The sequence below is a fragment of the Gobius niger genome, assembly GCF_951799975.1.
Source record: "Gobius niger genome assembly, chromosome: 6".
Lineage (NCBI taxonomy): Eukaryota > Metazoa > Chordata > Actinopteri > Gobiiformes > Gobiidae > Gobius > Gobius niger.
Window position 1 is genome coordinate 4,992,653 of NC_136857.1, and position 27,087 is coordinate 5,019,739.

At 41.2% G+C, this 27,087-nt stretch overlaps 2 protein-coding genes across 3 annotated transcripts in view; one reads left to right on the plus strand and one right to left on the minus strand.

The window, feature by feature from the left end:
* Positions 1-11,002, minus strand: part of LOC306964745 (MYND-type zinc finger-containing chromatin reader ZMYND8-like) — a 32,752-nt gene extending 21,750 nt beyond the window's left edge. For both annotated transcript variants that reach the window (XM_079558864.1, XM_079558865.1), the window contains exons 1-4: positions 10,883-11,002; positions 9,605-9,724; positions 9,272-9,508; positions 3,110-3,180 (exon numbers count right to left, since the gene is read on the minus strand). In XM_079558864.1, the coding sequence (XP_079414990.1) occupies positions 3,110-3,180; positions 9,272-9,285 (85 nt within the window). In that variant the 5' untranslated portion in view covers positions 9,286-9,508; positions 9,605-9,724; positions 10,883-11,002. The remainder of the gene's footprint in view (positions 1-3,109; positions 3,181-9,271; positions 9,509-9,604; positions 9,725-10,882) is intronic.
* Positions 11,003-16,792: 5,790 nt separating this feature from the next.
* LOC306964720 (translocating chain-associated membrane protein 1-like 1) lies at positions 16,793-26,437 on the plus strand. Its single transcript, XM_079558834.1, has 11 exons — positions 16,793-17,261; positions 19,058-19,118; positions 19,204-19,322; positions 19,400-19,516; positions 19,593-19,651; positions 21,089-21,173; positions 21,256-21,326; positions 21,403-21,507; positions 21,588-21,731; positions 23,848-24,008; positions 24,091-26,437. The coding sequence occupies exons 1-11, from the start codon at positions 17,142-17,144 to the stop codon at positions 24,162-24,164; spliced, it is 1,116 nt and encodes a 371-aa protein (XP_079414960.1). The 5' UTR covers positions 16,793-17,141; the 3' UTR covers positions 24,165-26,437.
* Positions 26,438-27,087: the final 650 nt, after the last annotated feature.

The following is a 27,087-nucleotide window of genomic DNA, read 5'->3' on the forward strand; positions in this document are numbered from 1 at the left end:
ACGTGGGCGGGGCAGAACACGGTGAATAGGGGGGTAAATCAGGATACACATCAATTCATAACCCCAGGGTTTATACAAGCAGAAGCAAGTCAAATTTAATTCGTTAAAGGGGGGGTATTATGCAAAATCGACTTTTTCAAGCTTTACATCATGTTATTATGTCACTCCCTCATTAAAAACATGCCTGAAGTGTTGCCTTGGCACATTCACGTATTTTTGAGTGATCTGTAAAAACTCTGATGGCGGCCATTTTAGGGATAGGTTTGCCTGAGTCCTCCTAGGAACGCCCCCACCTCCTGGAGACGCCTCCGAGCTTTCGTCACCAGCCGAGTAACCAATCACGAACCCCCTCCCCACTGATGCCACAGACAGCGTGTGGAGGGGGCGTGTCTGAAAGGGTCAGAGGTTCTTAAAGAGACAGAGGCCTATTTCAAGACATTCACTACAGCCATTTTGAGAGAGACATTTTATACAAGGCAGTTATTCTAATTTACTGGATTTACAGACCAACAGAAGGTTTGGTCATCATTGTAGTGTGATATAGACTGGGGCTATGTGATTGAACAAAGCAGAACACCCCCTCTTTAAGATTTGCAAACACTTCATCAAACAGAGGAAAGAGAATTGGACAAAACTGGCAACTTTATAACAAAGAAATGTGGTCAATTGAAAAGCAGAACTAAGTAACTCCCCTGGAGGCCATAAGCGCCACTGCAAGTGTCGTAGCATGTTGTAGCCCGCAGTTAGCTTTGCCCGTTAGCCTGCTAGCTTCTTCTTCGTGATTCTATTAGTGTGCATTGGTGGCTCCGACCCGGAGGCAGCAAAGTTGCAAGGGTGGTTTTCTGGCTAGAGACACCGGGGGAGATGAAAGACCCCCCAATCATCCCATTAACACTTGTATTACCCCCAGAGGGACAACGGGAAGGATTTATTAAAGGTAAACACGTTACTTAGTTCTTCTTTAAGCCCAAACTGCAGCTGAATATGTTTAAGACCATAATTTTCGATGAACTTAAACCGTAATAATTGTTGAGCATAATTTTCCAATACATTTAGATTATACGCCAGTTTGATCTAAGGCCTTGATTTTGGCATAATTAATTTAATGACTTTTAAGGCTTTTTCATGCCCTGTGGAAACCCTGTAACCCATAACTAATGATACATTGTTTTACATTATAAGAACATGTACAGCAATACAATCAAAAACATATATACTGATTTAAAGAGGGAGTTAAATGCTTTTTTCAATCACATAGCACCAGTCTATATCACACTACAATGATGACGAAACCTTCTGTTGGTCTGTAAATGCAGTAAATTAGAATAACTGCCTTGTATAAAATGTCTCTCTCAAAATGGCTGTAGTGAATGTCTTGAAATAGGCCTCTGTCTCTTTAAGAACCTCTGAGCCTTTCCGACACGCCCCCTCCACACGCTGTCTGTGGCATCAGTGGGGAGGGGGTTCTGCTGAGGAGCAGTGGTTGGTTACTCGGCTGGTGACGAAAGCTCGGAGGCGTCTCCAGGAGGTGGGGGCGTTCCTAGGAGGACTCAGGCAAACCTATCCCTAAAATGGCCGCCATCAGAGTTTTTACAGATGACTCAAAAATATGTGAATGTGCCAAGGCAACACTTCAGGCATGTTTTTAATGAGGGTGTGACATAATAACATGATGCAAAGCTTGAGAAAGTCCATTTTGCATAATACCTCCCCTTTAAGGCTTTTATATGCCCTGTGGAAACCCTGTAACCCATAACTAATGATACATTGTTTTACATTATAAGACAAATGTACAGCAATACAATCAAAAACATATATACTGATTTAACAACAACCAACACCTCACATATTCATGGCAAAAAAGGTGCATGTTTTATAAGTACGACATTTACAATATCTAACACATTTCATGGCCATATCAACCTTATATTAGTGTGTCCTTCCCCTAATACTGCTACATGGACACATCCACACCAGTATTAATTTCGTCGACTAAAATATTTAGTCTTAATTTTAGTCAAAGTGATATTTTTGACGACTAAAATTGGACTAAAACTAAATTAAAAGTTTCTCATGAGGCTAAAACTCTGACTAAAATGTCCAGATATTTTAGTTGACTAAAATAAGACTAAATAAAAATGAAAAGGAGAGACTAAAATCATCCAAATTTCTATTGACCGTCTGAAAGAGCCTCATATCATGTAAATTCACTGTCAAATGAACAGGTCTGAGCTTTATTCATGTGGAAGCAGCTCCATGAAGTCGAGGACCACGATTTAATATGATTATAATGAATATTATCAATATAAGTCGACTAAATTAGTCTTAATTTTAGTCGACTAAAACTAGACTAAAATTGAAAAGGTTTTTTTTGACTAAATCTTGACTAAAACTGAACTACTGATCCACACCATATAATAAGCGCCCAGGCATCAACCCCCACCTCATTCAAACACTGAAGGCCTACGAGTGTTGCTGAAATCTCACCCCACAATAGAAAACGATTTGTATTTCAACCAAGAAAGGCGACACAAATCCACCTAAGTAGGAAGATTATTTTGAACGAATGTTGAACCTGATTAGTCAGTATTTAGGTCAATTATGCTGCTGTGTCTACCCATCCACACGGCAACGAGCGAAACGCTGGCATCTGCCTAAAAAAGAAAGTCCAGCTGAATTGTTTCTAAACCAAGAAGATAGAATTAATCGCCTGGACGACTGAGAATTTGCCACAGCACAGAACAAGCACATCGACGGCAGTGCTTCCACCAACCCCCATCCTAATTAAACGCTGCAGGCCTCGAGTGTTGCAGAAATTTCACCTGAAACCACCCAACAAAAGATAATGATTTGCATTCAAAACAAGAAAGTGCGAGATTGTGCCGCCCTGATGACACTCGATTTGAGCGTTTGATCAGCAGATTTGAGCTGAATTGCATGTATTACAGCTATCAACAAACCACACAATAAAAACCCAGCAGCCAGCCCCCCCGTCTGAAACACTGCGGGCCTCGAGTGTCGCGAGGAAGTCACCTGAACCCCAGCCGCACCAATAAAAAGCACATCAGCCCCTTGACTTGCAGGCCTTTACACCGCGCTACAGACTTACCTTTTGGTCGCGCTGATGCATCCATCCCCTCTACCACATCAGCCTCTGTCTTCACCTCCTCCTCAGCCAGACTGCAGAGCGCCGAACAGCCGCACACGCGAAACAGGCGAACAGCAGAAAAAGAGAGGCAACACAACAGTCAGGGAAAAGGTGCTCATAAAACTACGGCGAGGCATAAACAACTGGGAAACATCACCCCAGGCACCCGGCTCAGCTCCCCCCGGACACGCCGACAGGGAGCGAGCCGGCCGTGTGTCTATACGTTGTTTTCATTTCAGTCTCAAAACGGTCAAATGAAGCGCTGTGGTTTAGTTGCTGAGGTTAAAAGGCAGTACGTGATTCTATTCTTTTTGATGTGCGATCGAATACACATCTCTATTCTAAGGTCGCAATTAGTAAAATCGCAAAGGCTGCAGTTATTTAGGTCATATGTCGTCTTCAGTATCCGGTGGAATCATCTACAGACCACGATCTGCATTGTTCACACCTCTACAAACGTGTTCTGAAGTGGATGTGATGTTATTTGTTTGTTGGGCTCATGTTTCATTGTTCTCTCATGTGTTGCTGCAGCGAGATGTGTTTAAAACTGTGCTCCTGAAACACACACTGCCAGTCTAATCGCAATGCGCGTCAGACATTTTTTCGAGTAGACAATTTCATTTAAACAGCTCATTTCCAACTCTGAGCATTCTGTGTTTGGCTACAGTCGTCCACCTGCCCAGTGACTGCAGATGGAAACTCAGATAATAGCAGATAATAGAGTATAAAAGGTACTGTCTGTTTTTGTGTAAGTTTACAAAGGGTTTCTTGTCAAAGGAATAAAAAAATCCAAGCTAAACCAAACCAAAGCGTTGTTATATAAATGTTTTCTCAGAGCATTGAAACAGACAGATGATATGATTGGGCTGGAGACAAGACAACGGTACTACAAATCACCATGGCAACGTGCCTCGCTGGAAAGTACACGCCGAACAGTACAGCGAGCCATCGAGCTTACAAAACAAGACTTCACACGTTCAGGGGCATTAACAATGGAGGAAAGGCAGCAATATGAACTGCTGAACTAAAATACAAGAATCACAGAGCTCTGAGCTACAGGGTCGACAGGGTTTTTAAGACCACATGGCGACGTGTTATTGCAATCTCTGTGATTTATTTAATTGCAACCACTGAAATTGCGATCACGCGAGCGGCCCGCGCTGTGAACCATGTTGTCGTTTCTAAGTAAAAGATATTAGGTCCGTCCGTGACATGGAAAGCCGGTGGGAATTGGCAGATATAGTTCTGGCAGCTCTAACGCCCCTTCTCTGGCAACAGGGAAACCCCAAAGGTAAAGCCGTGGTTATGGTTAGTTGGTTGTTCTCACCAACACGAGCTATAAAACCAATCTATTAACTTGCGCTGTAAAGGCTGGGGCTGTATGTTAATCAAAATCACAGTCTCCTCTCGAGTGTTAATGTCCCTTGACGAAACGTTGATTAAAAAAAAAATCTCATCAAAACTGCAGTATCTGTCGGTGAGCTAATGTAGTCTGCAGTTAGATATTGTTTCAAACTGTCACCTACAAATCACACTGAAACATTACTAGATTCTTTATCTCCAGCTCTGCCACGTACAGTAAGTCAGTCGATAGAGATGTGATGCACAAACACTACACTGGCTACTAGTGCAGCACGATGAGAGGAGGAAAAAAACTGTCTTATTATTATTATTATCATTATTTATTGAAACAGGGACAATGTACAGAACCATTAGTCTTTACAAGAGGAGATGGTTTGTACCAGATTTAGCTCAGCAGCTATTTTCCATCCGCAGTCCCTGGATAGGTGATTATTGCATTAATGAAGACACAGCAAAAATATGTAAAACTCAGTCAGGTTTCTGCGATTTAGCTAAATATTAAGGCTATATATATTTAGATGTCTATTAGAGATGTTATTCTTGTGGTACAGGCAACGTCAGGCCTGTGGGCCAAATCAGGCCCTCCAGAATATCACCTCAGTTCCAAAAATTGAGTCAATTCCTCAAAATATTCCTGGTGGAGGACCCCAACCCCCCTTTTAATCTATAGGGAAAACACATGAATACAGCAAGTTGAGTTTGGGTCACCTTTGTGAGGCTCGGCCCTCCATATTTTGACAGAACAGTCTTGCCTACCCCTGCTGTTGACACTGCATCACCTATTGCAATATCTATATTTAAACTGTGCAGCCCTATGATGGTGGTTCAATTCCAGATTACGACACGTTGCCAAATGTCTTTCGCTGATCTCCTTTTAACAGAATTTTCCAATAAAGGGCCAACATAAAATGTAATAATCAACTTCCTGTGCCATTGTTTAAGTAAAAGCTGAACACCATCTTCCAAACTAAATAAATAGAAAAACAAAACACAACCTCCCTACAGGCTTTCCCCTTTCGGAAAGAGAATGAATAATGAAGCAAGTTTGCCGATTACAGAAGCCCTTTTGAAGCAGTGACTCCCTCCTTTGTCAGAGCTGCACTGGGCCTCATTTTCAAGCTTGTAGCCTTTATTCCCCCACACCCGAGCCGAAACCCCACCAAGGACCCCTGACAGGTCACACTCTTGGCCTGGTCAAAGCTTTGGCTGCTGCCGTCGTATCCACCCAGGAAGATGGTTTTACAGGCCCCTAATCAAAGGTCAGCCGCATTTGTGGGATAAGCCTTTTCCCCCCTCCTCTCTTGTGAAAGCCGCGCCATGGCCCCTCCACACAGACATTCCACTCAAACATGATCAAATGCTGGCTCGCTGATAAGCAAAAAACCAAGGCTACCAGACTGATATCACGGGTGATGACTCAGAGATGAACCCGCGTACCAGCAGAAACAGGAGGTTTCAGATTGAAGAATGTGATGTCCTTCTTTCAAACGGCGACAGAAGCCAGTATCGCCCCGTCATTTCATATTATGTATCGAAATCCAATAAAAATCCACAAAGGTCGACAGGATCATTTAGATTAGTGACGTACTTTGCCAACCATACCACAACTTTACAAGTCACTTTACATGCTCCCATCTCAAACACAGGCCTATAGAAAGCTGTAAGGTCATTGGGAAACCAGACAAAACCTAATCTACTTTGCCTTTGCAGAGATTGTAAAATATGAAACCTCTTTGGCTTAAAAGTATAATTATCTACAAAATGGCTCCAATGCAAAAAAAAAAGAAGAAGAAAAAAGACAAAAGGCTATTTTGTTACAGCCTGCCAGCTATCGAATTCAAACACACCACCGCCCCTTCAGGGCCTTCCTGTCCCAGACACAGAGCAAAAAAACATGGCCCACATGAAAAAGATATCAGGCAAGTTGCTTAGCCGTGTGCGAGAGGACACTCAAAGAACGCACACTGCAGTGGAGCAAGCACGGATGCACTCGTACCTAAAGTTAAGACACTGCTAACTGCTAACAAGAAGCCAGGATGACCAGCAGTGATTTTCTTCCCATGTCAAGATCTGAAGCTGTGTCCCATGTCATAAGGAAGGACAGGCAAATATATCCTCGGGAAATTGTGAGACGTATCCAGAGTGGCACAGATTCAGGAAAACACAGTCAGCGTTCCTCTCTGGCGGCAGAAGCAAGTACCTGATGGGCAAAAAGGAAACAACACCACTCCTCCTGAGAAGAGAGAGGAGCAAGGCTTCTCTCCGCGAGGAAAATGGAGGCCACAGCGCGCTCCCCTCCCCCCATCCCCCATCCCCCACTGCAGCTCACTCACAGGCACATCGGAGGGACCAAAGACATCTGTGGACATGACAACCCTGCATTAAAAAAGCAGAAATCATGAGAAAGGCACATTAAGGAGCGATTGCTAAACGTTTAGGTCATCAAGCAGCCCGTTTCGATCCTCACATCTACGGTAAAAAAAAAAAAAAGTCTCCTTCACTGCTCGGTGTTTTCAGGCACGGTGCACAGAACGTAGTGTCATGAGATTGCAGTTTTGCGTTTTAAACTAAAAGCAACGAGAGATTTGACTCGGGAGAAAAATGCAAAACGCCCGTCCTTCCATTATAAATAATCCATCGTGGGCTACTACCGTTTCCAACACATGAAACCACAGGGAAAGGCCAGATCCGATACCTCAAAATACCCAAACGACACACTTCAGGAGCGGCCGGCAACACTGCGCACTGTCGGCAAACACTCGACTGGTTGATTGTGCCCTTGTCTGAAAAACACCTCACAATCACATCATTACTTCATCACGCAGAAGCTAATTTTCATGCACTAGTCCTTCTTTGACAGACATTTGCACTGACTGTAAAGCATATTTAATCTTTCAGCAATGTAGAAACTGACCAGCGACATTGTGTCTATTAAAACACTGAGTGCACAAAGAGAAAAGCACGAGCCACCGCTAATAGGCACCTATCAGTTTCTGGAAATGAACTGGAATTAGTTTTATTTTATCAGGGACAGTGAACAAACAGGATTAGTCTACACAAAAACAAAGAAGTAATGTGCCAGGTTTAAGCAAGAATGCTAGTTTCCACCTTGGATAGGTCGATGTTGCAGCATACTTGTTATAAATAGTATGGATGGTAAGACAAACATAATAAAATAATCATCTTTTTTTAGTCACATCCCTGAACTATCACTCAGCATAGATTACATCATTCATACCGCACATCTACTAAACTGTCCAGGTTCAAGTCAGTCTTCACATTACTTTATTACAATGCCGTCTCATTATCTGCTCTTTCACAAACACTACACGTGCGGTGTTGTGCAACCGAGCGACTGCGACACAGTCATTTCCTTTGTGGATCCTAAAAGCCTTTCTTAGTCTAAATCCGAGTGCAGGTTTGAGCAGGATTGTGGTTTCGCTGTCCTACAGGCTGAATCAAATATGGCTGTGGAATTTTCCAGAAGGCCTGCTCTCCCTCTGATTGTCAATCTTTAACCTCGCCGAGTGCAGCTGCCATTGGTTACAGGGCCATCAGGGTGGAACTGGATTGGTCGGCCGCGCTGTGCCACATGGATCTCAGTACGAGAGCTCCCCTCTTCCTCTTAAAAACATTTTTGCTGCAATGCAGAGATTTCCCCTGCATTACAGCTGCATTCGACTTCACTTTGGCATATGTTAGTTTTGGTTTTGATAAACAGAGTTGACCTCTAGTGGGAGACTGTAAAGTTGTGGTGTAATCGTGTCATTCAACCTTGGCTTTCCTTGAAATGACAATGTATATTACCCAGCAAATTATTCCTCCCTCTAGGCTCATGCTGGTAACAGAAAGAGGTCAGCCGTGTACAATTAGAGTACAATAGTTACAACTGACATGCTAGAAATGAACATGTTTATGAAAAGCAAAAAAGGGATACTAAAGTCTGCCTCCAAATAATGTTATTTGGATCAGTGATATCAAGTGAATTGTCTAATTAACACCAAACATGGTAACAGCAGAGCACACTGTCGTAGTTCAGCTCATTTGTGCATCTGTTTGGTGTGTGGTTATGTACTGTAAACAAAATGGCCACTGACTGAGTGTGGAGGAAGCAGTTTCACAACACTGTTGTCTGCTTTTGACCTGTGCCTCAGGACAAGACTACAGTTCTCTCTCAGCAGTGGATTTCTGTTTGCTTTTCAAAAGCAAATCATCGTTTTTTATTTAGTAAAAAGGAAAATGACACCATATTGATCAGCTATGGTGAACACTGCTGTCTTCCACAGCTCTGAAAACCTCCCAAACTACTTACAATGGACACCCAATACCCCTCCTCTGTGTCCACTGCCCATCCCCCATTCATTCTCTGCCAGCCGGCCGCAACAACAGAAAGAAGAGTGGGTACCAATCCTAATTCTCAATATCCTTTGCTATACAAAAAAAGGATTTGCAATGGTCCACTCTTTGCTTCCTGTGTGGCAGTCTGGTTGTTTTGAAGGGCACCCATACGACCCTGTGGCAAAGAGAGAGAGAGGGAGAGAGCAGGGGGCAAGGGTGAGAGTTGTTGCCCATCCCCCCCACTGCAACACTGGGGCACAAGAGGCCTAGCGACTGAGGCCTCCTCCAACCAGCTCCTCCTCCTCCATACTCCACTCTATAAACTCATTTTAAGGTGTGCAACATAGTCATTTGCAAACAGGCAATGTCACAATACACAGGAGCCGTGTTGTTATGCTGAGAGATTAAAAAGTCAAGGCTTACCTCTGAGGATGCATGGCTGCCTGACACACTTGTTATATCAACACTTATAAAACATGGAGGGCACTCTCAGCCCTCAGCAGGAAGGCTCGACTCTTCAGGCAAGGCGATCGGGCCCGCAGACGCAAGCCGGACCCTGATTGGCCGGTCCGGTGACAGGCAGGATACAAGGTGGCTCCCGATTGGTGCAAAGATTTCCTGAGTAATTATCTTTGTTCAGTGCAGACTGGGGCAGAGGCACTGTAGGAGTCAGGACACAGGAGTAAGAAAATGAGTCCAAAAAGAGCACGAGATGGAAAAATACTCGCCCAGACTGGGTAGTTTCTGTATACATACCACGATCACCGAAACACGGCGCAGGAGCAGCGTGTCACGGGGACGAGGAAATGGCTTGACTGCTCTGCTCAAGCCTCCATTTTCACTGTGGGCCTTAGTGAAGCTCCTCCTCCCGCTCAGCTGTGCAGAGGCAAGAGAGTTCATACTTCACAATCCTGCACCACTCAGGCCTAGACGTTTTTTTTTTACTCTTATGCAAAGTGGCGAGATTTCTAAACCCCCAAACTGGCATTCACTTTACAAACCGTGTCATTTAATGTATAATAGTGAATGCAAAACGCAGTAATGAGACTCTACACGGCCGTGGTTTCAATTTCCTGTGGGTTTTCAGCTTGGGGTTTTCGGTTGAAATGGAAAATCTGGGACATTTTTTGTGTTTTAGGAGAGATTTGTTGGGATATGTGTGACACGGAGCCTAGAGCGATCCACAAAAAAAAGGGGCCAAGCAGGTTATTTGGGATTTCCACTCTGATATTCCACGGCTGATATCTGATAATGCCACCTACTGAATTTCAGACATCTAGAGAAATCTGAACCAGCAAAGCGAGAAGTTGCGAGCTGAACCGAAGGTGTTAATTTGCCTAAAAGATAGTTTCACCCACACAAAAGGTCAGACTAATCTCGTTGACGCGATCACACTGTAATGACACCGCTGTTGATATGTAATATGCGAGTTTCCCCCCAGATTAACACTTCAGATTAAGAGTTATTTCCAACCAACACAGTGAACCATCAGATCCAATATTGCTTTTGCATGTGCCAATGAAGGCCTTCTCCAACTACAGAGAGTCCAAATGGGCTTAAATACATTATGATACAGTATATTAAAAAAAAAGACTTGAAATTACTATCTGTACATCCTTTAAAGATAATGTAGTATTGCCTGCATCACGTCTTCTACCCTATTTTTATGCTATCTTATCTGAAACAAAACAAAATGAGCACAGTTTAGACTTGTACTGCCCTCTGCTGGCTGAAAACGGGTACAATATAATCTCTCAGTGGTCCACACAGAGATCAAAAACGCCAGGCATTGTTAACTTTGACAGTGGGAACGAACAAGTGGTGCTTTCAGCCACATCATCGAACGAAAGGAAAGAGAAGCTGAATTGTTGAAATGTTGTTTTTTTGCAGCTGCACATTGGAGCACAGTGCACGGGGGTGGGCATCATTGGAAACACACACACGCTAGTATAGATATTTTTCATGCCGGTGTAGCTACGAGGTTCAACACGCTACATTGCTGACTGCTCGGAAATAATATGAGGGGAGATTTACCTGCACAAAGCGCCGGGGCGAATGCACTTGAGTGGGGCGGGAGAGCATAAAGGCAGCGGTGGGTTTTACCTTCCTTTGCGGGTCTCGCTCCTTTTCCTTGTACGTCAAAGCCACTGGGCGGTTCATGAATGGACTTTCTTTTTTTTTTATATATATAAGTGGGAGGGCCCAACGTTATGAACGTGCAGACGTGCAGGCCCGCAGACTGGAGCAGCAGCGGATTCAGGACCTTCACATTTTGGACTGCAGCAGTGTTCATTTTGACAACATATTTTAATTTAGTCTAGTTTTAGTCGACTAAAATTGCATATCAATTTAGTCGACTAAATTTAAGACTAATTTAGTCGACTTTGCATTTATAATATTCATGATAGTCATGTTTAATCAGCTCCTCTGCTTCATGGAGCTGCTCCACATGAACAAAGCTCAGAGCTGATCCTTTAGCCGTGATTGTAAATGATCTGAGGCTCTTTCAGACGGTCAGTAGAAGTTTGGATGATTTTAGTCTCTCCTTTTCATTTTTATTTAGTCTTATTTTAGTCGACTAAAATATCTGGACATTTTAGTCATAGTTTTAGTCTCATGAGAAACTTTTAATTTAGTTTTAGTCCAATTTTAGTCACAAAAATATCACTTTCACTAAAATTACGACTAAATATTTTAGTCGACAAAATTAACACTGGACTGCAGATCCCACGGCTATATTTACTTCCACAGTTTGTTGATATTTCAAAGGCATATTTTGTTGTTGTTATTATTATTACATGTAATTGCCTCATTGTTTATTATATTCTTAATTCTTTATAACTTAAAGGCGCATTATGTAACTTTTTATGAGGATAAAAATCTTGATATTTTTGTGTATTTGACCTTTCAGTGACCCTGCGGCTGTATGGGTCAGCATGGTGTCTTTACTTTCCCTCAGACGCTCCAGGATCAAATGTTTTTAGGGTTTCTGGTAGGTTTTCTGTATGGAATGCAGAGGTGGGTAGGCCAGCCACAATATTTACTGAAGTAAGAGTAACGTTACTTTAAAATAATTTTACTTAAGTGAATTTACTAAAGCAAGAGCTCAGGCAAGAACATATCTCAGTATGGAAAAACGGTGAACTATTCCTTTAAAGATTCATGTACTTGAGTGTAGAGCTGCAACTAACGATTATTTTGTCATCGATAAATCTATCAAATATTTTTAAGATTAATCGATTAATCGCTTGGCTGTGAATGGTGTAGGAAAATTTGATTTTTTTCCCCAAAAAATTATCACATAAAGCTAAAGTGGCGCCGCTTTAGGACGTGTTGATGGAGGAAACTTAAAGTGAATGTTTGTTGGAGGCTCTTGGCGCTAATTCTACTTCTGATTGGATGAGACACAGACGGATATTTATGAAATTTACAATGTACAAAACATTACAGACCCTTACTATGAAAAACAAAGTAGGTTTTCATCAAAAATACTACATTTTCATGTCATTTTTGCTGTATTTGAGTCTGTGTGAACCAGAAAACGATTCATCGATTACTAAAACAGTTGTCGACTATTTCAATAATCGATTAGTCGTCGATTAATCGATTAGTCGTTTCAGCCCTACTTGAGTGACTGTAACTGAGTACTACCCACCTCTGATGGCCTATGCGCAACCATGGAGATGGTTCAATCAGCAGAGAAAACATACCACAAACACTAAAAACAATTGATCCTGTAGCTTTCCAAAGGCCACTGTGATGGAAAATAAAGGCGCCATGATAACCACCCATACAGCTGCTGGGTCACTGAAAGATCAAATATGCTCTAATGTCAACTTTTTTTCTGCATAAAAGTTACATTATGCGCCTTTAAAGTCTGTTAGTTTTGATGTCAGATTGAATAGATAATATATAAATGACCTGGGGCCCGCAATTACATGTAAGTAATATTAAATAATCATAAGTCCCTCCCTTTGCTGATCTCAGCAACTAATTAGAATCCTCGCTGCCATAATTTTGACCAATGAGGCGATAATCCTGTGAGCCGACATGTCAGGTCCAATCAGGAGGGAAGGGGGAGAGCTTGATCTTTACTTTTGAAATGTCTTTCCCTCTCTCCTCATATTGCAAACTAGAAGTGGCTTTCAAGTCCACTTAGGGAAGGGAGGGAACTTGGTTGTTTACTTTTGAAATGTCTCTCTATATCTCCTCATTTTGCAATCTTACAGACTATTACTTTAAAGGTCCTGAACCCTGAAGGAGATCAAGTTTAAACTGTTAGTTATGAAGTCATTCTCAGCTTTCCTAATGCATTACTAACATTACAGTTTTTCATTTATAAGCACGTTTCACAGCTTTCATGGAGCAAAGAGGAGTCGGGTCATTTCATTTCGCTACTAGTAATAATAAATCAGGTAGGCCTAACTAGTACAGTATTATTAGACTGTATATTAATGGCATTGGAAGAAATATCCCAAATGCTAAATTTCACTTTTACGCAGATGATACAGTGATCTATTGTTCAGCTCCCAGTCCTGCAAAGGCCTTTGAGTATCTTCAATCAGCTTTTAATCAAGTGCAGGATCAGTTGTGCCATCTCGGACTTGTTCTGAATGCAGAAAAAACAAAACTGATGTTTTTCTCCTTGCTAAAAAAGAAAATTTGTTTGTCTGAATCAATCTGCACAAAATCTGGACAGAAAATTGAATTGGTATCGAGTTTTAAGTATTTGGATTTAATAATTGATGATAAATTGTCTTTTAAATTGTATATTCGAAATGTAACCAAAAAGTTGAGAGTGTTACTGGAGTTTTACTATAGAAATAAGTCTTGCTTTGCTTTTACTGTGAAGAAGAGGTTGGTGGAAGCCACATTTCTGCCTGTTCTTGACGATGGCGATGTGTTGTATATGAAGCTCCTGTACAGTGTCTTGGGTTGTTGGACAGTGTGTATCATGGGGCTCTGCGCTTCATAACCAACTGTCCACCTCTAACTCACCACTGTTTGTTTTACTCTAAAGTAAATTGGGTTGGACTTCAGGCTCGTCGACTTTCTCATTGGTATGTTTTTATTTACAAGGCGCTTCTTGGACGGCTGCCTTCTTATTTATCTTGTCCTTTAAAAGTGAAGCAGAGTCAGCGTAGTCTTCGTTCTAATGACACCTTCAGTATGTTGTGCCTGTTGTGCGACTGAACTGGGAAAGATGCTTTCAGTTATTTGGCTCCATTTACATGGAACCTCCTGCAGAAGGACTTCAAAATCACGGAACTTATTTCTTTGAATAGTTTCAAGTCTCTTGTGATGTCAGTCCAGTCCAGATCATCGGTGTGTGAATGTTTTACCTAATGTTGTGTATGTTTTTAAATGCATGGAAACCAAGTGTTGCTGCCCATCTTGGCCAGGTCTCTCAATGGGACTAACCTGGTTAAATAATTGAATAAATTGAATAAAACATATATTATTCATGAATTAATGATATTTGGGAGTCAGTCACATAGACATAGTCATAGCTTGGTAATGATCATTTTTATTTTTCATTTAATTGACCTGGTCTCATGGTCTAATATGCAGAGGCTTTTGCGGTTGAATGATCTCAGAAATCATTCCCAGCCGATCGTAGTGAAATAAATATCAATCTGGCTTTAGGGAAATGCACTGAAACTGCTCTTGAGAAACATTCCAGTGACGCTATGATGGTCGAGAGCTACACAGTTTTGGTCATACCTGACATGACATCGGCTTTTGATACTGTAGATTAGTAGAGAATACTGATTGACTGACTCAGAGACTCGGAGATGGGGTTTTCTGAGGCTGTTCCCCAGTGGGAGAACTTCTAAAGTTACTATCAACAATGTAATGTCCAATGTGTCCAGCCTGTTATGTGGAGTTGCCCAGGGCTCAGTTTTGGGGCCTGTTTTGTTCTTGTTGTACCTGATGCTCCTTCAATGACCCAGAGTTTCACTTTCTATCTGTGTTCTTGGAATGTGTGTCTAAAAACCTGGTTGTCTTTGAATTACTTTCAGATAAATTCGAACAAACGGGAAGCTCTGATCATTGCTCATGATAAAACGATTCCCCTGATCAAGAACGTCCGTGGTGCTCTGGGCTTTTCCGTTAAAACCAGCCTCAGAAACCTCGGGCTTGTGTTTGATCAGTCTGTCTTCGGAGGGTCACTCTCGTCAGCTGATCAAAAACTGTTTTGATCACTTGAGAAAGATCGCTATAGTGAGGAAAATGTTGTCAAAATAGGCTCTTGAGGACACCGTTCTACAGTAAGCCATGTGACATTTGGTTTGCAATCATCTGTTTGGAACTGTGCCTTTTTATATGGAAGCTCAAATTAATGGACAAATCACATAATAACAACTCGGAGTTACAAATACAAATGTTCTTATTGATCATCCATGCACCACGCTTTCATCTTGTCTCGTATTGATTATTGTAATTATGTTTTCACTTGTTTCAACAAGAGACTTCAGATTGTACAAAATGCTGCTGCTCGACTTTTGACAGGTGCACCCAGGACAGCCCACATCACCCCCTTTCTAGTGAGCCTTCATTGGCTTCCAGTCAAATTTGGCATTATAAAATTGTACCCTCAGTAGCACTTACGTCTTGTGTCCCGCAGAGGCGCACCCTTCGGTCTTCAGGCCAGGGTCTCCAGAAGGTCCCATAAACTAATTTAAAAATCTGGCGTTTCAAGCTGTAGCTCACAGACTCTGGAAAGGCTTGCCCCAGTCCCCCTGTTTTAAAAAGCATTTAAAGACTTCATTATTTAGAAAAGCTTTAGGCTGATAGATTTTTTACTTTTGTTATCTATTTTATGTTGTTTCTTCTGTTGTTTTAATTTATCCATTTATCCAAGCGCTTTATAAATAAACATACTTACATGTACAGAAGTGTTCCCGACCCCCAAAATCACAAGACCACTCAGGACAACCGCACTGTAAAACATAATTAGTATTTATAATAAAGTCAGGTGTTGGGCTGCAACTAACGATTATTTTGGTAATCGATTAATCTACCGATTATTTTTACGATTAATCGATTAATCGCTTGGCTGTGAAAGGTGCGTGGAAATGGTATTTTTCTCAATTTTTTTATCACATAAAGCTAAAGTGGCGCCGCTTGAGGACATGTTGATGGAGTAAACTTAAAGTAAATGTTTGTAGGAGGCTCTTTGTACAAATTCTGCTCTCTGATTGGATGAGACAAAGACAGATATTTATGAAATTTACAATGTACAAAACACTACAGACCCTAACTTTAAAAACAAAGTAGGTTTTCATTCAAAATACATAATTTTCATGTCTTTTTTGCTCTATTTTAGTCTGTGTTTGTTAGAAAACGATTAATCGATTACTGAAATAGTTGACAACTATTTTAGTAATCGATTAGTTGTCGATTAATCGATTAGTTGTTTCAGCCCTAGTCAGGTGCACAACATTCAAAATCTCGTTTGTTTTGATGGCATAATTCTATGTTTGGCTTGATTTCACTAAAATATTCTGTTTTAAATAAAAAAAATACATCAAATTCATTGTTATAAAAAATGTCTTGAACACATCTCTGGACCTCCACCTCAATGTCTCGCAACCCCCCGACTAATAAGATACATCATTATCGTATCGATATCGAGATATGAACATTCAAGATATCAATATCGCAAAAGAAAAATATATCGTCATTGTATCGATATCGAGATATGAACATTCAAAATATTAAAATCGAAAAAGCAAGATATAAAACGAGAAGGATTTTCATCAATAAAACTGCACTCTTTTGTATTGTGATTTTATTTTTCTGAAAAATGCTTAGTTTTCACCTAACTCATAGTTATATCGTATCGTATCGACATTGGGATATCTGGCATGAGTATCGAGATATGAAATTTTGCCCATGTCGTTTAGCCCTAGTCCCGGCCCCCACTTACTTCGGGAACCCCTGAGGGCCGTAGATCTGCGGCTGCTCCGGTCTGCAGACTCACTCTACTCTTCTCCTCGGACTTTTAGCCTACAGGAAAAAAGTGGGTGTTGTTGAACTCCTCTGTTTGGTCTCTTCATGACTGTTTTGAAACACACGAGTAGAGCTGCCGCTGAACTGAACCGGGGAAACATCCACCATCAGCTGGGACGACACGAAGGCCGACTTCCACAGCGCAGGAGGGGCATCAGCAGCAGGCAGCAGCCGGGGAGAGCTAGCCCCAGTCCCGCTAGTGACAGTGACGGAAGCCCGTGGTCTGTGAAGGGAGAGCCGCCGCGCTGTGGTCCTGCTGCTGCGGCTGTGTAGGGCCATGGGTTTCCGTAAGAAGAACAAGAGCCCGCCGGTGCTGAGCCATGAATTTGTCATCCAGAACCACGCGGATATGGTGTCGTGTTTGGCCATGATCATCCTCCTGGGCCTGATGTTTGAGGTACGAGTGAGAGCGGCTGTTAGCTGTGCAGGGTTAGCTGTGCAGGGTTAGCTGTGCAGGGCTAGCTGTGCAGGGTTAGCCGCGTGATGCTAACCGCCGTTAGCTCACGTCCAACTGGAGATGCTTTAGCAAAGATGGATTCTTCTGATGTGCTGTGGGGCTTTTTCTCATATTTAAATGCAAATCATGACATTAAATAAGGTTGTGTTGTTAAACTGGTTAAGGTGAAGGTTAGGGGATGGTTTAAAGGCATCGCAGACACTCATCATAACCCCCAAATTGCTGTCATAAGTTTTGGGGTTATGAATGTGTTATAGCAGCAAAACAGCTCAAGTGGGTTTGAAGACACTCTTCTACCTTCAGAAACAACATTAAAATGTAAAGATAAGCAAAAGGTTTTATTGCTAGTTTTATTATCGTTTAAGTTTTTATGGTGACACTGACAGTACTAGGCTACTTGACCGATTACATTTTTTAATTCAAGCTTATTCATATCAGTGTTAATTTTGACAACATATTTTATTTTAGTTTTATTCTTTTGACTAAAATGTAATTTAATTTTAGTCGAGATTTAGTCAAAAAAAAATGTCAATGGTCAATTTCAATAGTCTAGTTTTAGTCGACTAAAATTGCATGTCAATTTAGTCGACTAAAATTAAGACTAATTTTGTCGACTTTGCATTGATAATATTCATTATAATCATATTCAATCTTGTTCTCTGCTTCATGGAGCTTCTCCACATGAACAAAGCTCAGAGTTGATCATTTGGCAGAGAATTTAAATGATCTGAGGCTCTTTCAGACGCTCAATAGAAGTTTGGATGATTTTAGTCTCTCCCTTTCATTTTTATTTAGTCTTATTTTAGTCGACTGAAATATCTGGACATTTTAGTCATAGTTTTAGTCTCATGAGAAACTTTTAATTTAGTTTTATTCCAATTTTAGTCGTCAAAAATATCACTTTGACTAAAATTAAGACTTAATATTTCAGTCGACGAAATTAACACTGATTCATATCATTCAAATCATTCAAATAACACTTTTAAAACAAGTACTGTTGACTCAAGTGCTCTCCAGAAGTTCAGCAATAATCAATCATACATGACAGCATGTAAAATAGGTAAAACGATCCCAAACAGTCTTTCAGCTGACATGACAGCAGCTCTGTGTAGATAAGAGAGACTCGTGTCTTTTATCAAAGGACCTGTCACTAGTCTAGTCTGTTCATATACAATAGTCCAGACCGTGCCAAAGTACCTGAACCAGATCTAAACCCGGTAAAGTCGAAGGCTCATCAACCTTTTTTATTTTCCAGTAGTGGGATTTGTTTTTAAATATGTTGTAAAGGCAGATAGTTGTATGTGGAAACCCTTTATTGAAGCCTTGTTGACCCTCAAGGACAAGTTGTTTTCTGTCTGTCGTTTACAGACAAAAGAGAATCAGGTTTTGTGCCTTTGAATTGTCCCAAAAACCTTCTGTCGAGTTGAAATAAAAGTCTAAACTAACCGAGGAGCCTGAGTGCCATCGGGAGTATTGTTCTACAGTTTGAGAATCGCTGTCCTAATGTTATTATACTCAAGGGATGCAATCTAAAGTTTTTCTTAGACTCCAATTATACAATGAACCTACAAGAGTGACGGCAATGTACGATGTAATTCTAATTACATTTTAGGCTCATTCTGCCGTCAAAGCACCTGTAGCGCTTCCGTGTCCCAGATCTGTGTCTCAGTCGTCCCCATTCCAAGTAAGTAAGTCATTTCTAATCTTCTTTTTTTGTCTGATTCTATTTTATACAGGTGACTGCAAAGTTTGCCATAATGTTCATCACAGTCCAGTACAATGTTACACAAGTTCTAGGTACGATTATCTCCTGGGTTGAAACTTGGGATAATTTCTAACGCAGCGATTTGTGGCTTTAAAGTGTCGCGTGTTTTTGTTTCAGATGAAAAACAAGAAGCAGTGAACCTTTACCAGTATGGACCTAAAGACGTGGCGACGGTGTTCTTTTACCTTCTAATTGCAGTCATTCTTCATGCCTTGATACAGGAATATGTCCTCGACGTGAGTAGAGAAGACGCTGACCTTTCAGTTGTTTTTTGTTTTTGTTCTGTGAACTTTTTTTGTTCGGTGTTTTCCAGAAAATAAACAGGAGGTTGCACTTATCGAAAACGAAACACAGTAAGTTCAATGAGTCCGGACAGCTTGCTGCATTTTATCTCTTCTCGTTCATCTGGGGCTGCAGCATCCTCACAGCGGTACGAGCTATATCTATTCTGAAAACTGTTGCGCTGATTTCTTTATTTTCATTTTTATTATGTTGTTGCTTCACAGGAGGATTTTGCCACAAACCCCACTTTTCTGTGGGAAGGTTATCCTCACACACGCATGGTGTAAGTCAGACCTAAATGTAATGGCATAACGCACCTTGATTTACACAATAATTACCAATGCATTAGTAGTAGTAGTTGTAATTTATTTTCGGTCCAAACAAATACAAAATACAAAATAGTAAACACCAGGGGTAGGCGTGTGTGCATCATGGAGGGCCCATTTCCATCACAGCCAAAACACCAAGGGCAGAACCTCACTATTGTAGCCTAAAGTTAAGAACCATTTTCTGCAAATGCCAATGTTTTACATCAGTGGTTCTAAAGTGGTCCGGTTCAAAGACCCACTGTGACCCAAATAAAACAAATTTGTCGTAAATCGCATAAAACATTTTATTTACCACGCATGTCTTTATTGCACAAGCCGTAGATTTGCTTTGAAGACTGAATTTATGATCAAAACAACCCAATAACATTAATTTTAACAGACTCCAATGTGTTTCCGAGTAATTTCAGATGGAAAATATTGGAAAAAAAAGTTCCCTGTAGGCTCGCGACCCACTTTGGAGTCCCGACCAATGGGCGCTGGCTGCCCTGCTTTTTGACCACAAACGTGGGGGCCGCCATTGCTCCGCCATTGCTGTAGTACCTCCATATCGCCACTAGGCCCCCATTGAAAAGCATTGGAGTTTAGACACGTTAAAAACAACTTTAACGCCTGGTTTGAATTTTTTCAACACTAGACTAGGCTCGACATTCCTCCTGAGATAACGTTAGTCACAATTTATGAAACCAGGCTGGTTTTCGTAATAAGAATTTTTGAAATCTCGTCCTTAATGAGGCTCGGACTGTTAGCATTGGAGCAGCGCGAGCTACACGTCACGCAAGGGCCGAGTCTACGGTGAAGATCCCGCCCATATGCCCTTTTTAGGAACATGCTTCGTCAGAGATGGGGAGGGGGAGTCTGTAAATCCGCCATGAATTCCCCCACGGCCGTGGTCATTATGGTAAACGGGGAGGAGTGAGCAGAAGACGTCCATTATTTTTACAGTCTATGGTCCCGACCCACCAGTTGAGAATCACTGTTTTACATTATATATGACCAAGTGGGATGTTCTCCAAAGACATTTAAAACTCACACTATAAAAAGACACTATTTCTCACATATTAGAGTACTTTAACAGGTGTCTGATCCCTTATTTGCATAATAACGTTTCGCAAAATCATATTGGGGGCCAGAGGTTCTGTGCTGAAAGGCCGGATTTGGCCCCCGGGCCTGACGTTGCCTACCCCTGCCATAGACTAGAATATCAACATCCTTATCATTTGGGACTGAGGGGTTTAGGCTGAAGTTAAACTTATTTTGCCCAACCCCATTTAAGCCACGTTTGAGATTCTTCTACTTTATTGTCAAGTCAAGCGCATTCAAAGATAATAAATAATTACACAGAATATCATCATTGAAAATACTGCAGCTCAAATCAGCTTCTGTCTGTCTAGTTTTCAGGTCAAGTTCTTCTACATTTGCCAAATCGCATACTGGCTCCACGCACTTCCAGAGCTGTATTTTCAAAAGGTTCGAAAGGTAATGTTTATTTGCTTTTAATTTCTCTGTATGGGCAGAAGAATATCCTGTAAAGCTGTGCCTGTGTTCGCTCTGTCAACAGGAGGACATACCACGTCAGCTCTATTACATTTGCCTTTACGTCGTCCACATCACTGGTGCCTATGTTCTCAAGTGAGTCCAGCTCTGAGTTTGAGGATCACTCTTTACACGACAAGAGAAATGCTTAAAACTGCTTCTTTGTGTTCAGCCTCCACAGACTGGGCTTGGTGTTGCTCGTCCCTCATTATCTGGTGGAGCTGCTGTTCCACGCCTCGCGCCTCTTTTACTTCAGCGACGAAAACAAACAAAAAGGGTAATTTACGGTTAATGAACTTCTTGCGCCGTACAGGTTTATTCCAGTCAGTGTTTTTAAGTATTGTTTTGTTTTTGCAGCTTTACACTGTGGGCCCTGCTCTTTGTCATCGCTCGTCTGCTCACTCTGACACTGTCTGTCCTGACGTTTGGCTTTGGGCTGCCTCGTACAGAAAATCAGGGCTTCTCCTTAGCAGATGGCAATTTTAATGTGCTCACCATTAGGTAAGTCCCACCACTGTTATAGCTTAAAGGGATATTTCAGGATTTTGGACACAGGGCCTCATTTGCGAGTTATCCAGAGTGTTGCTGATTTCTGGAGATATTTTTTTTTGTAATTCAAGCAGTTGTTGTATTTGAAGAGTTTCGTGGCGCTAGGCTAATGCAAGGCTAGCACATTTCTATGGTATCAATAAATGTCTGTATCGATAGAATAATTTTAACCTTTTTCATTTAAAAGAAGTTATATTTGAGCAGCATCAGCTTTGTGGTTGTATAAGCTACGTAGCGGCGGAGTGATCTGCTAGAAAATAGTCCCTCAAAATGTGATCATTCATGTGATGCAATGTTAATTTCGTCGACTAAAATATTTAGTCTTAATTTTAGTCAAAGTGATATTTTTGACGACTAAAATTGGACTAAAACTAAATTAAAAGTTTTTCGTGAGACTAAAACTATGACTAAAATGTCCAGATGTTTTAGTCGACTAAAATAAGACTAAATAAAAATGAAACTAAAATCATCCAAACTTCTATTGACCGTCTGAAAAAGCTTCATATCATGTAAATCAGGGGTGTCCAAACTTTTTTCATGGGGGGCCACATATTGGAGCGTACACGGGGTAAAGGGCCATGTGTCGGTGGTTAGTTCCACGAAACCTTCGAGTAGCAGAGGTTTAAATTGTGCCTCATGTCTTTATTTATGCTTAAAACCTTCATGCCAGCTCTGTCTCACAATAAAATGCCAGTTGTCAGGTTAGAATTGTGTAGAATCATTACATATTAAATAAAAAGGACCATCTCTGATGATGTCAACCGATTCAGCAAGAAGCCCGAGGGCCACCAAAAATTGGTCTGAGGGCCACTTTGAACACCCCTGATGTAAATTCTCTGCCAAAGGAACAGCTCTGAGCTTTGTTCATGTGGAGCAGCTCTATGAAGCAGAGGAACAAGATTAAATATGATTCTAATGAATATTATAAATGCAAAGTCGACCAAATTAGTCTTAATTTTAGTCGACTAAATAGGTAGCGTTCACGATTTACAATGTGATGATGTCATAATGTCAGATGGAGGGCAGGGCCAATACAACTCTATGGGAGAAATGCAGTTTTTGGAAGAAATCTCCAAAACAAAAATTGACAAATGTTTTTCCTCTTCAGTGTTTGATCGTGATTGGATTCACAAACCTGTGATATTATTTTTATGTCTGAAAGTCTTTTCTATTGGACAACATCATGGTCATGTTTTCGCATTTCGTCACCACTTTTTGACATTTTTCAGAGATAATAATTGGACATTAGTTCATATGTGCCGACAGAGGAGACGATGAACTTTGTGACAGTTTTTGTTTTATGTGGATTCCTCAGTAATGACTGAGATATGAGCCAAAAAACAAAGACATAAAAATATGCATTTTGTCAGTTACCACCGTTACCATAGTTACCGTCAGTTGACCTCCACCTCAATGTTAAACTATAGGCTCTTTAGAATGTTGTGATGTCACGTGAACGCTACCTATTGACATGAAATTTTAGGCGACTAAAACTAGACTAAAATTGAAAAGCTATTTTTGACTAAATCTCGACTAAAATTAAATTACATTTTAGTCAAAAGACTAAAACTAAAACTAATTTTATGTTGTCAAAATTAACACTGATGTGATGCATTGTCAGTTATATTCCAAAGATTATTCTATCGACACAGACATTTATATCGTCAGACTGTTTTTAATGCAGGCTAGCTGATACCGTAGAAATGCGCTAGCCTTGCACTAGCCTAGCGCCACGTAACTCTTCAAATATAAGAATTACAACAACAAAAATCTCCAGAAATCAGCAACAGTCTGGATAACTGGGAAATGAGGCCCTATGTGAAAAATCCTGAAATATCCCTTTAAATGTACTAAACTGGTGATACTTGGACTTCTTCATGAGGTACTTTTAATTGAATATATTTAAATGTTTTTCTTTAGTTATGCATTTAAGTTGGGTGTTTTTTCTTGCTTAGAGATGGCGTACACCTTCACATAATTAATCAAGATCTACGTAGCCTTGATTTGACCTTCATCTCGACCTGGCGCTACATGGAAGATCTAATTCTTTCCGTCCCTCATTGTGTAGGATGACTTGTCTGGCAGCCATATGTCTGACTCAGGCTTGGATGATGTGGAAATTCATTAACTTTCAGTTGAAGAAATGGCGGGAGCACAGTCAGAATCAGGCGTCGAAGAAGAAGACGGTCAGCCCCAAGACCAAGCCTCCGAAAAGAGAGCCGACTCGAGGTCTGCTTTCAAACTGTGATTCAGAAATCGAGCGTGACGGCGTGTATACAGAAGATTAATGACTGTACGTGTTTCTTTTCAGGAGGCTCAGCCAATGGAGTTGTGAAATCAGACGATAAAATGTCACCGCGGGCCAGAAAAGCCAAAGCCTCATAGTCGGAGGAATCAAAAAGAAACTGAGTGTCGAGTGATGACGTCTTGCTATAAAAGTTTATTTTTTAAAATTCCTCCCTAACAAGACCTTGGGCTACTCTCTGGTGAGACTCTTGAGCAGTTGTTACTGTCAGCAGATAAAGATGATTAAATGTTGGTCTGTGTCGATGAGAGATGGCAGGGCAGCATTGGTTTTGATGCTTTAACCAGTAGATTTAGCTTTTGAAGTGTCCTTGACGTTAAACTTAGATCACTTGTCAGGTACTTTCAGCTGAAGTGACTCAGTGATTGGACTTTGATTGGACTGAGGAGTATTGTAACAGATAGAGACGATGTACAGGGTTAACTGTACAGGCCTTGATTCTGAGTAAAAGGCCTTAGTTTTAAATCACACACCGGGCGTTAAACCAAAGTTAAGCGTGTTGTGACGTTTGGTGACGCTGCAGTGGGAAAGCTGAAACTTCACGGTGAACTGCCATTGTTTGACAGAGCCTTTGAAATCCTCACCGCGCAGGATGGAGGCACTTTACTGCTCACTTTGGTTTTCATTACTGGCCTGGTTTTGCTCAGACCTAGCACAGGGGTCTGCCCCAGGTAAGCTTTATATGAGCTCGGTCTCCGCGGCGCTGTACTGAATGCATACAGCCGACCCTTTGTAACGGCATGACTGGTTCTCGAGCAAGAGCCTTTCCTGATAATGATGCATGATGGTTTGAGGCTGAAAACGTGGCTGAATCCTACATTTGTGGTGTTGAGTTTGCATCTCTCACGTTCGGGACACAGATAAACAACTATACTCACACAAGCATTCAGTGGCCTTTTTCAATTTGCTGCAAGAGGATTTTTTTTAAATTAGTTTTGTTCATTTACAAATTGTTTTGTATGCTTTGAGAACTATAACCAGCAACACAGTGGTACAAATGCGGTCAGTTTAATCCAATCTTTATTCAAGTGTCCTTAAATCGTCAGTCGTTTGTAACATCTGTTGATTGTGTTTGCCTTCTTTGTGAAGCCTGTGGTGCATCAGAGGACGAGCTGTTGCTTAAAACATTGGGGTCGTGTTTAAGTGTGACTGTTGTATGCTTGTTCTGTAGAGTCTGGTTCTGCCTGCTGTCAGTGTTTGTGTTTTAACCAGCGCGGGAAACTAAATATGATGATGACTACAGTGTTCAACGCGTTTAAGTTTTAGAACTTGAACCTATTGCATAAAATGTGACAATCTCTGACGCCCCGTTTGTTCAATGACTCGCTGTATTCAGTTCACTCCGGTGGGACCTCGGCTGCAGACAGGTTTTGTGGATAGCTGCGCTCTTTGGGTTACTAAATGCTTATGTGTTACTTGTCTCTGACCTACAAATGCCCTTGGCTGAGACAGACATTTTCTTGTTTCCTTTTGCCGAATTTGGCATGCGTCCTGTTTGCTTCACCTTCTCAATGATTCTGACACGATTGTCCTTATGTTCCTGACCCTCCGTCCCTCCGTGCAGAGGGTGTGTGGTCTGGATGGTGCAGCAGAGGGCGCTGTAGAGCAGGGAGGATGGAGATGCCACTGGTTTGCCCTTTATCGCTCCTTATTGGGCTCTGTGTAGCAGTGTCAGAGGAGACAAGGTGGGAGGGCTAATGTACAAGCCTGTCATTAAACCGTCTCCTACGTAAGAGAAAAAAAGACTTATCCTACACTCTGTCAGATTTTTAAGCTATTTTTATAAAGAGGAGATGTACTTCACTCTTGTTCTGTAAACCTGTGATGGTTGTTTTGCATCCATGTTGATATGAATTGTCTTTTTATAAAAGATTGAAGCTTGCTGGACTGTTAGTGTGGGTAAACATTGTAATGTGAGTTTCTTCACTTCCTTCATTGCCTTATTAAATTATTGGGACTCCATTACAGTGCTCTGTTGAATGCATAGTTACGCTGCTGCGTATTCACTAAAGTTCAGTGTCCACCACTTAAGAGGAAAATCAGTTTTAATGTCGACACAACATGCACTTTTAGCATTCTGCATCTATCAGAGCACTGTCGCACTCAGCTTCTGGACGACATTGATCACTGATTAAAATAACTTAAAAATGTTAAGTTTCTGATAAAATAAGCTACTGTTCACAGCAAAGATTGACTGTCTCAGCGTCACCTGTGTCGTCTGCTCTGGGTGAGTTTGTGACTGTGCTGCTTCTCTGTTCATCTGTCCACGTTCAGTTTATTTATGCAATTTATGTTCATTATGTTCTTGTCACTTTTTTTAATTTTATGTTTCAAATAAAGCCTTTATTCATTACCCAGCTTCTTGACACTTATTATTCAGCATTTCCCGACTCAAGACGATAGACACAGTTACAGGTACTGGCCACCAGAGGGCAGCCGGCAGCTTTCAGCCTGAAGGCGAGAGGCCAAAATAAATCAGTGGAAGAGATAAATTCACCTGTCATTGCCTGCAACACAGAATTCACTTCAGTGCAATGAAGTAGGTAATAATTACTACTTAAAGGTTCGTTTGTGCAATTGTTGAAAAGTAATTAATCATAGGACTGTCGCTTTAATGTGTTGTTTTATGTAAACTTGAAGGCTTTATGCCGACAATGAAGGAGAGTTTGAACATTTGTAGTTGTGACCCAAACTCATTACTATTACGTATTACTTTTACTTCTTTCAGTCACTCGTCAGAGTCACTGCCACAGTGCGGCTGATAGAAAATGTTTTAGAATTACTTGCATATTACCTGCATATTTAATTGTCAGGAGGACAAGCATATGTCAGTTCACTATAGTAAAAAATATTGGGTACAAGGCCTTTAACCTCTGAACTCCCGCCTGAACTGAGAGCCTTTTCTCCAGTTCAGCTTTACCCAAATCCTGTAGGCCAGTTTAACGCCTCATTTGAAAGCTAAGATCTACAAAACTCATCTAAATGGATCTTTTTCCTCACGTC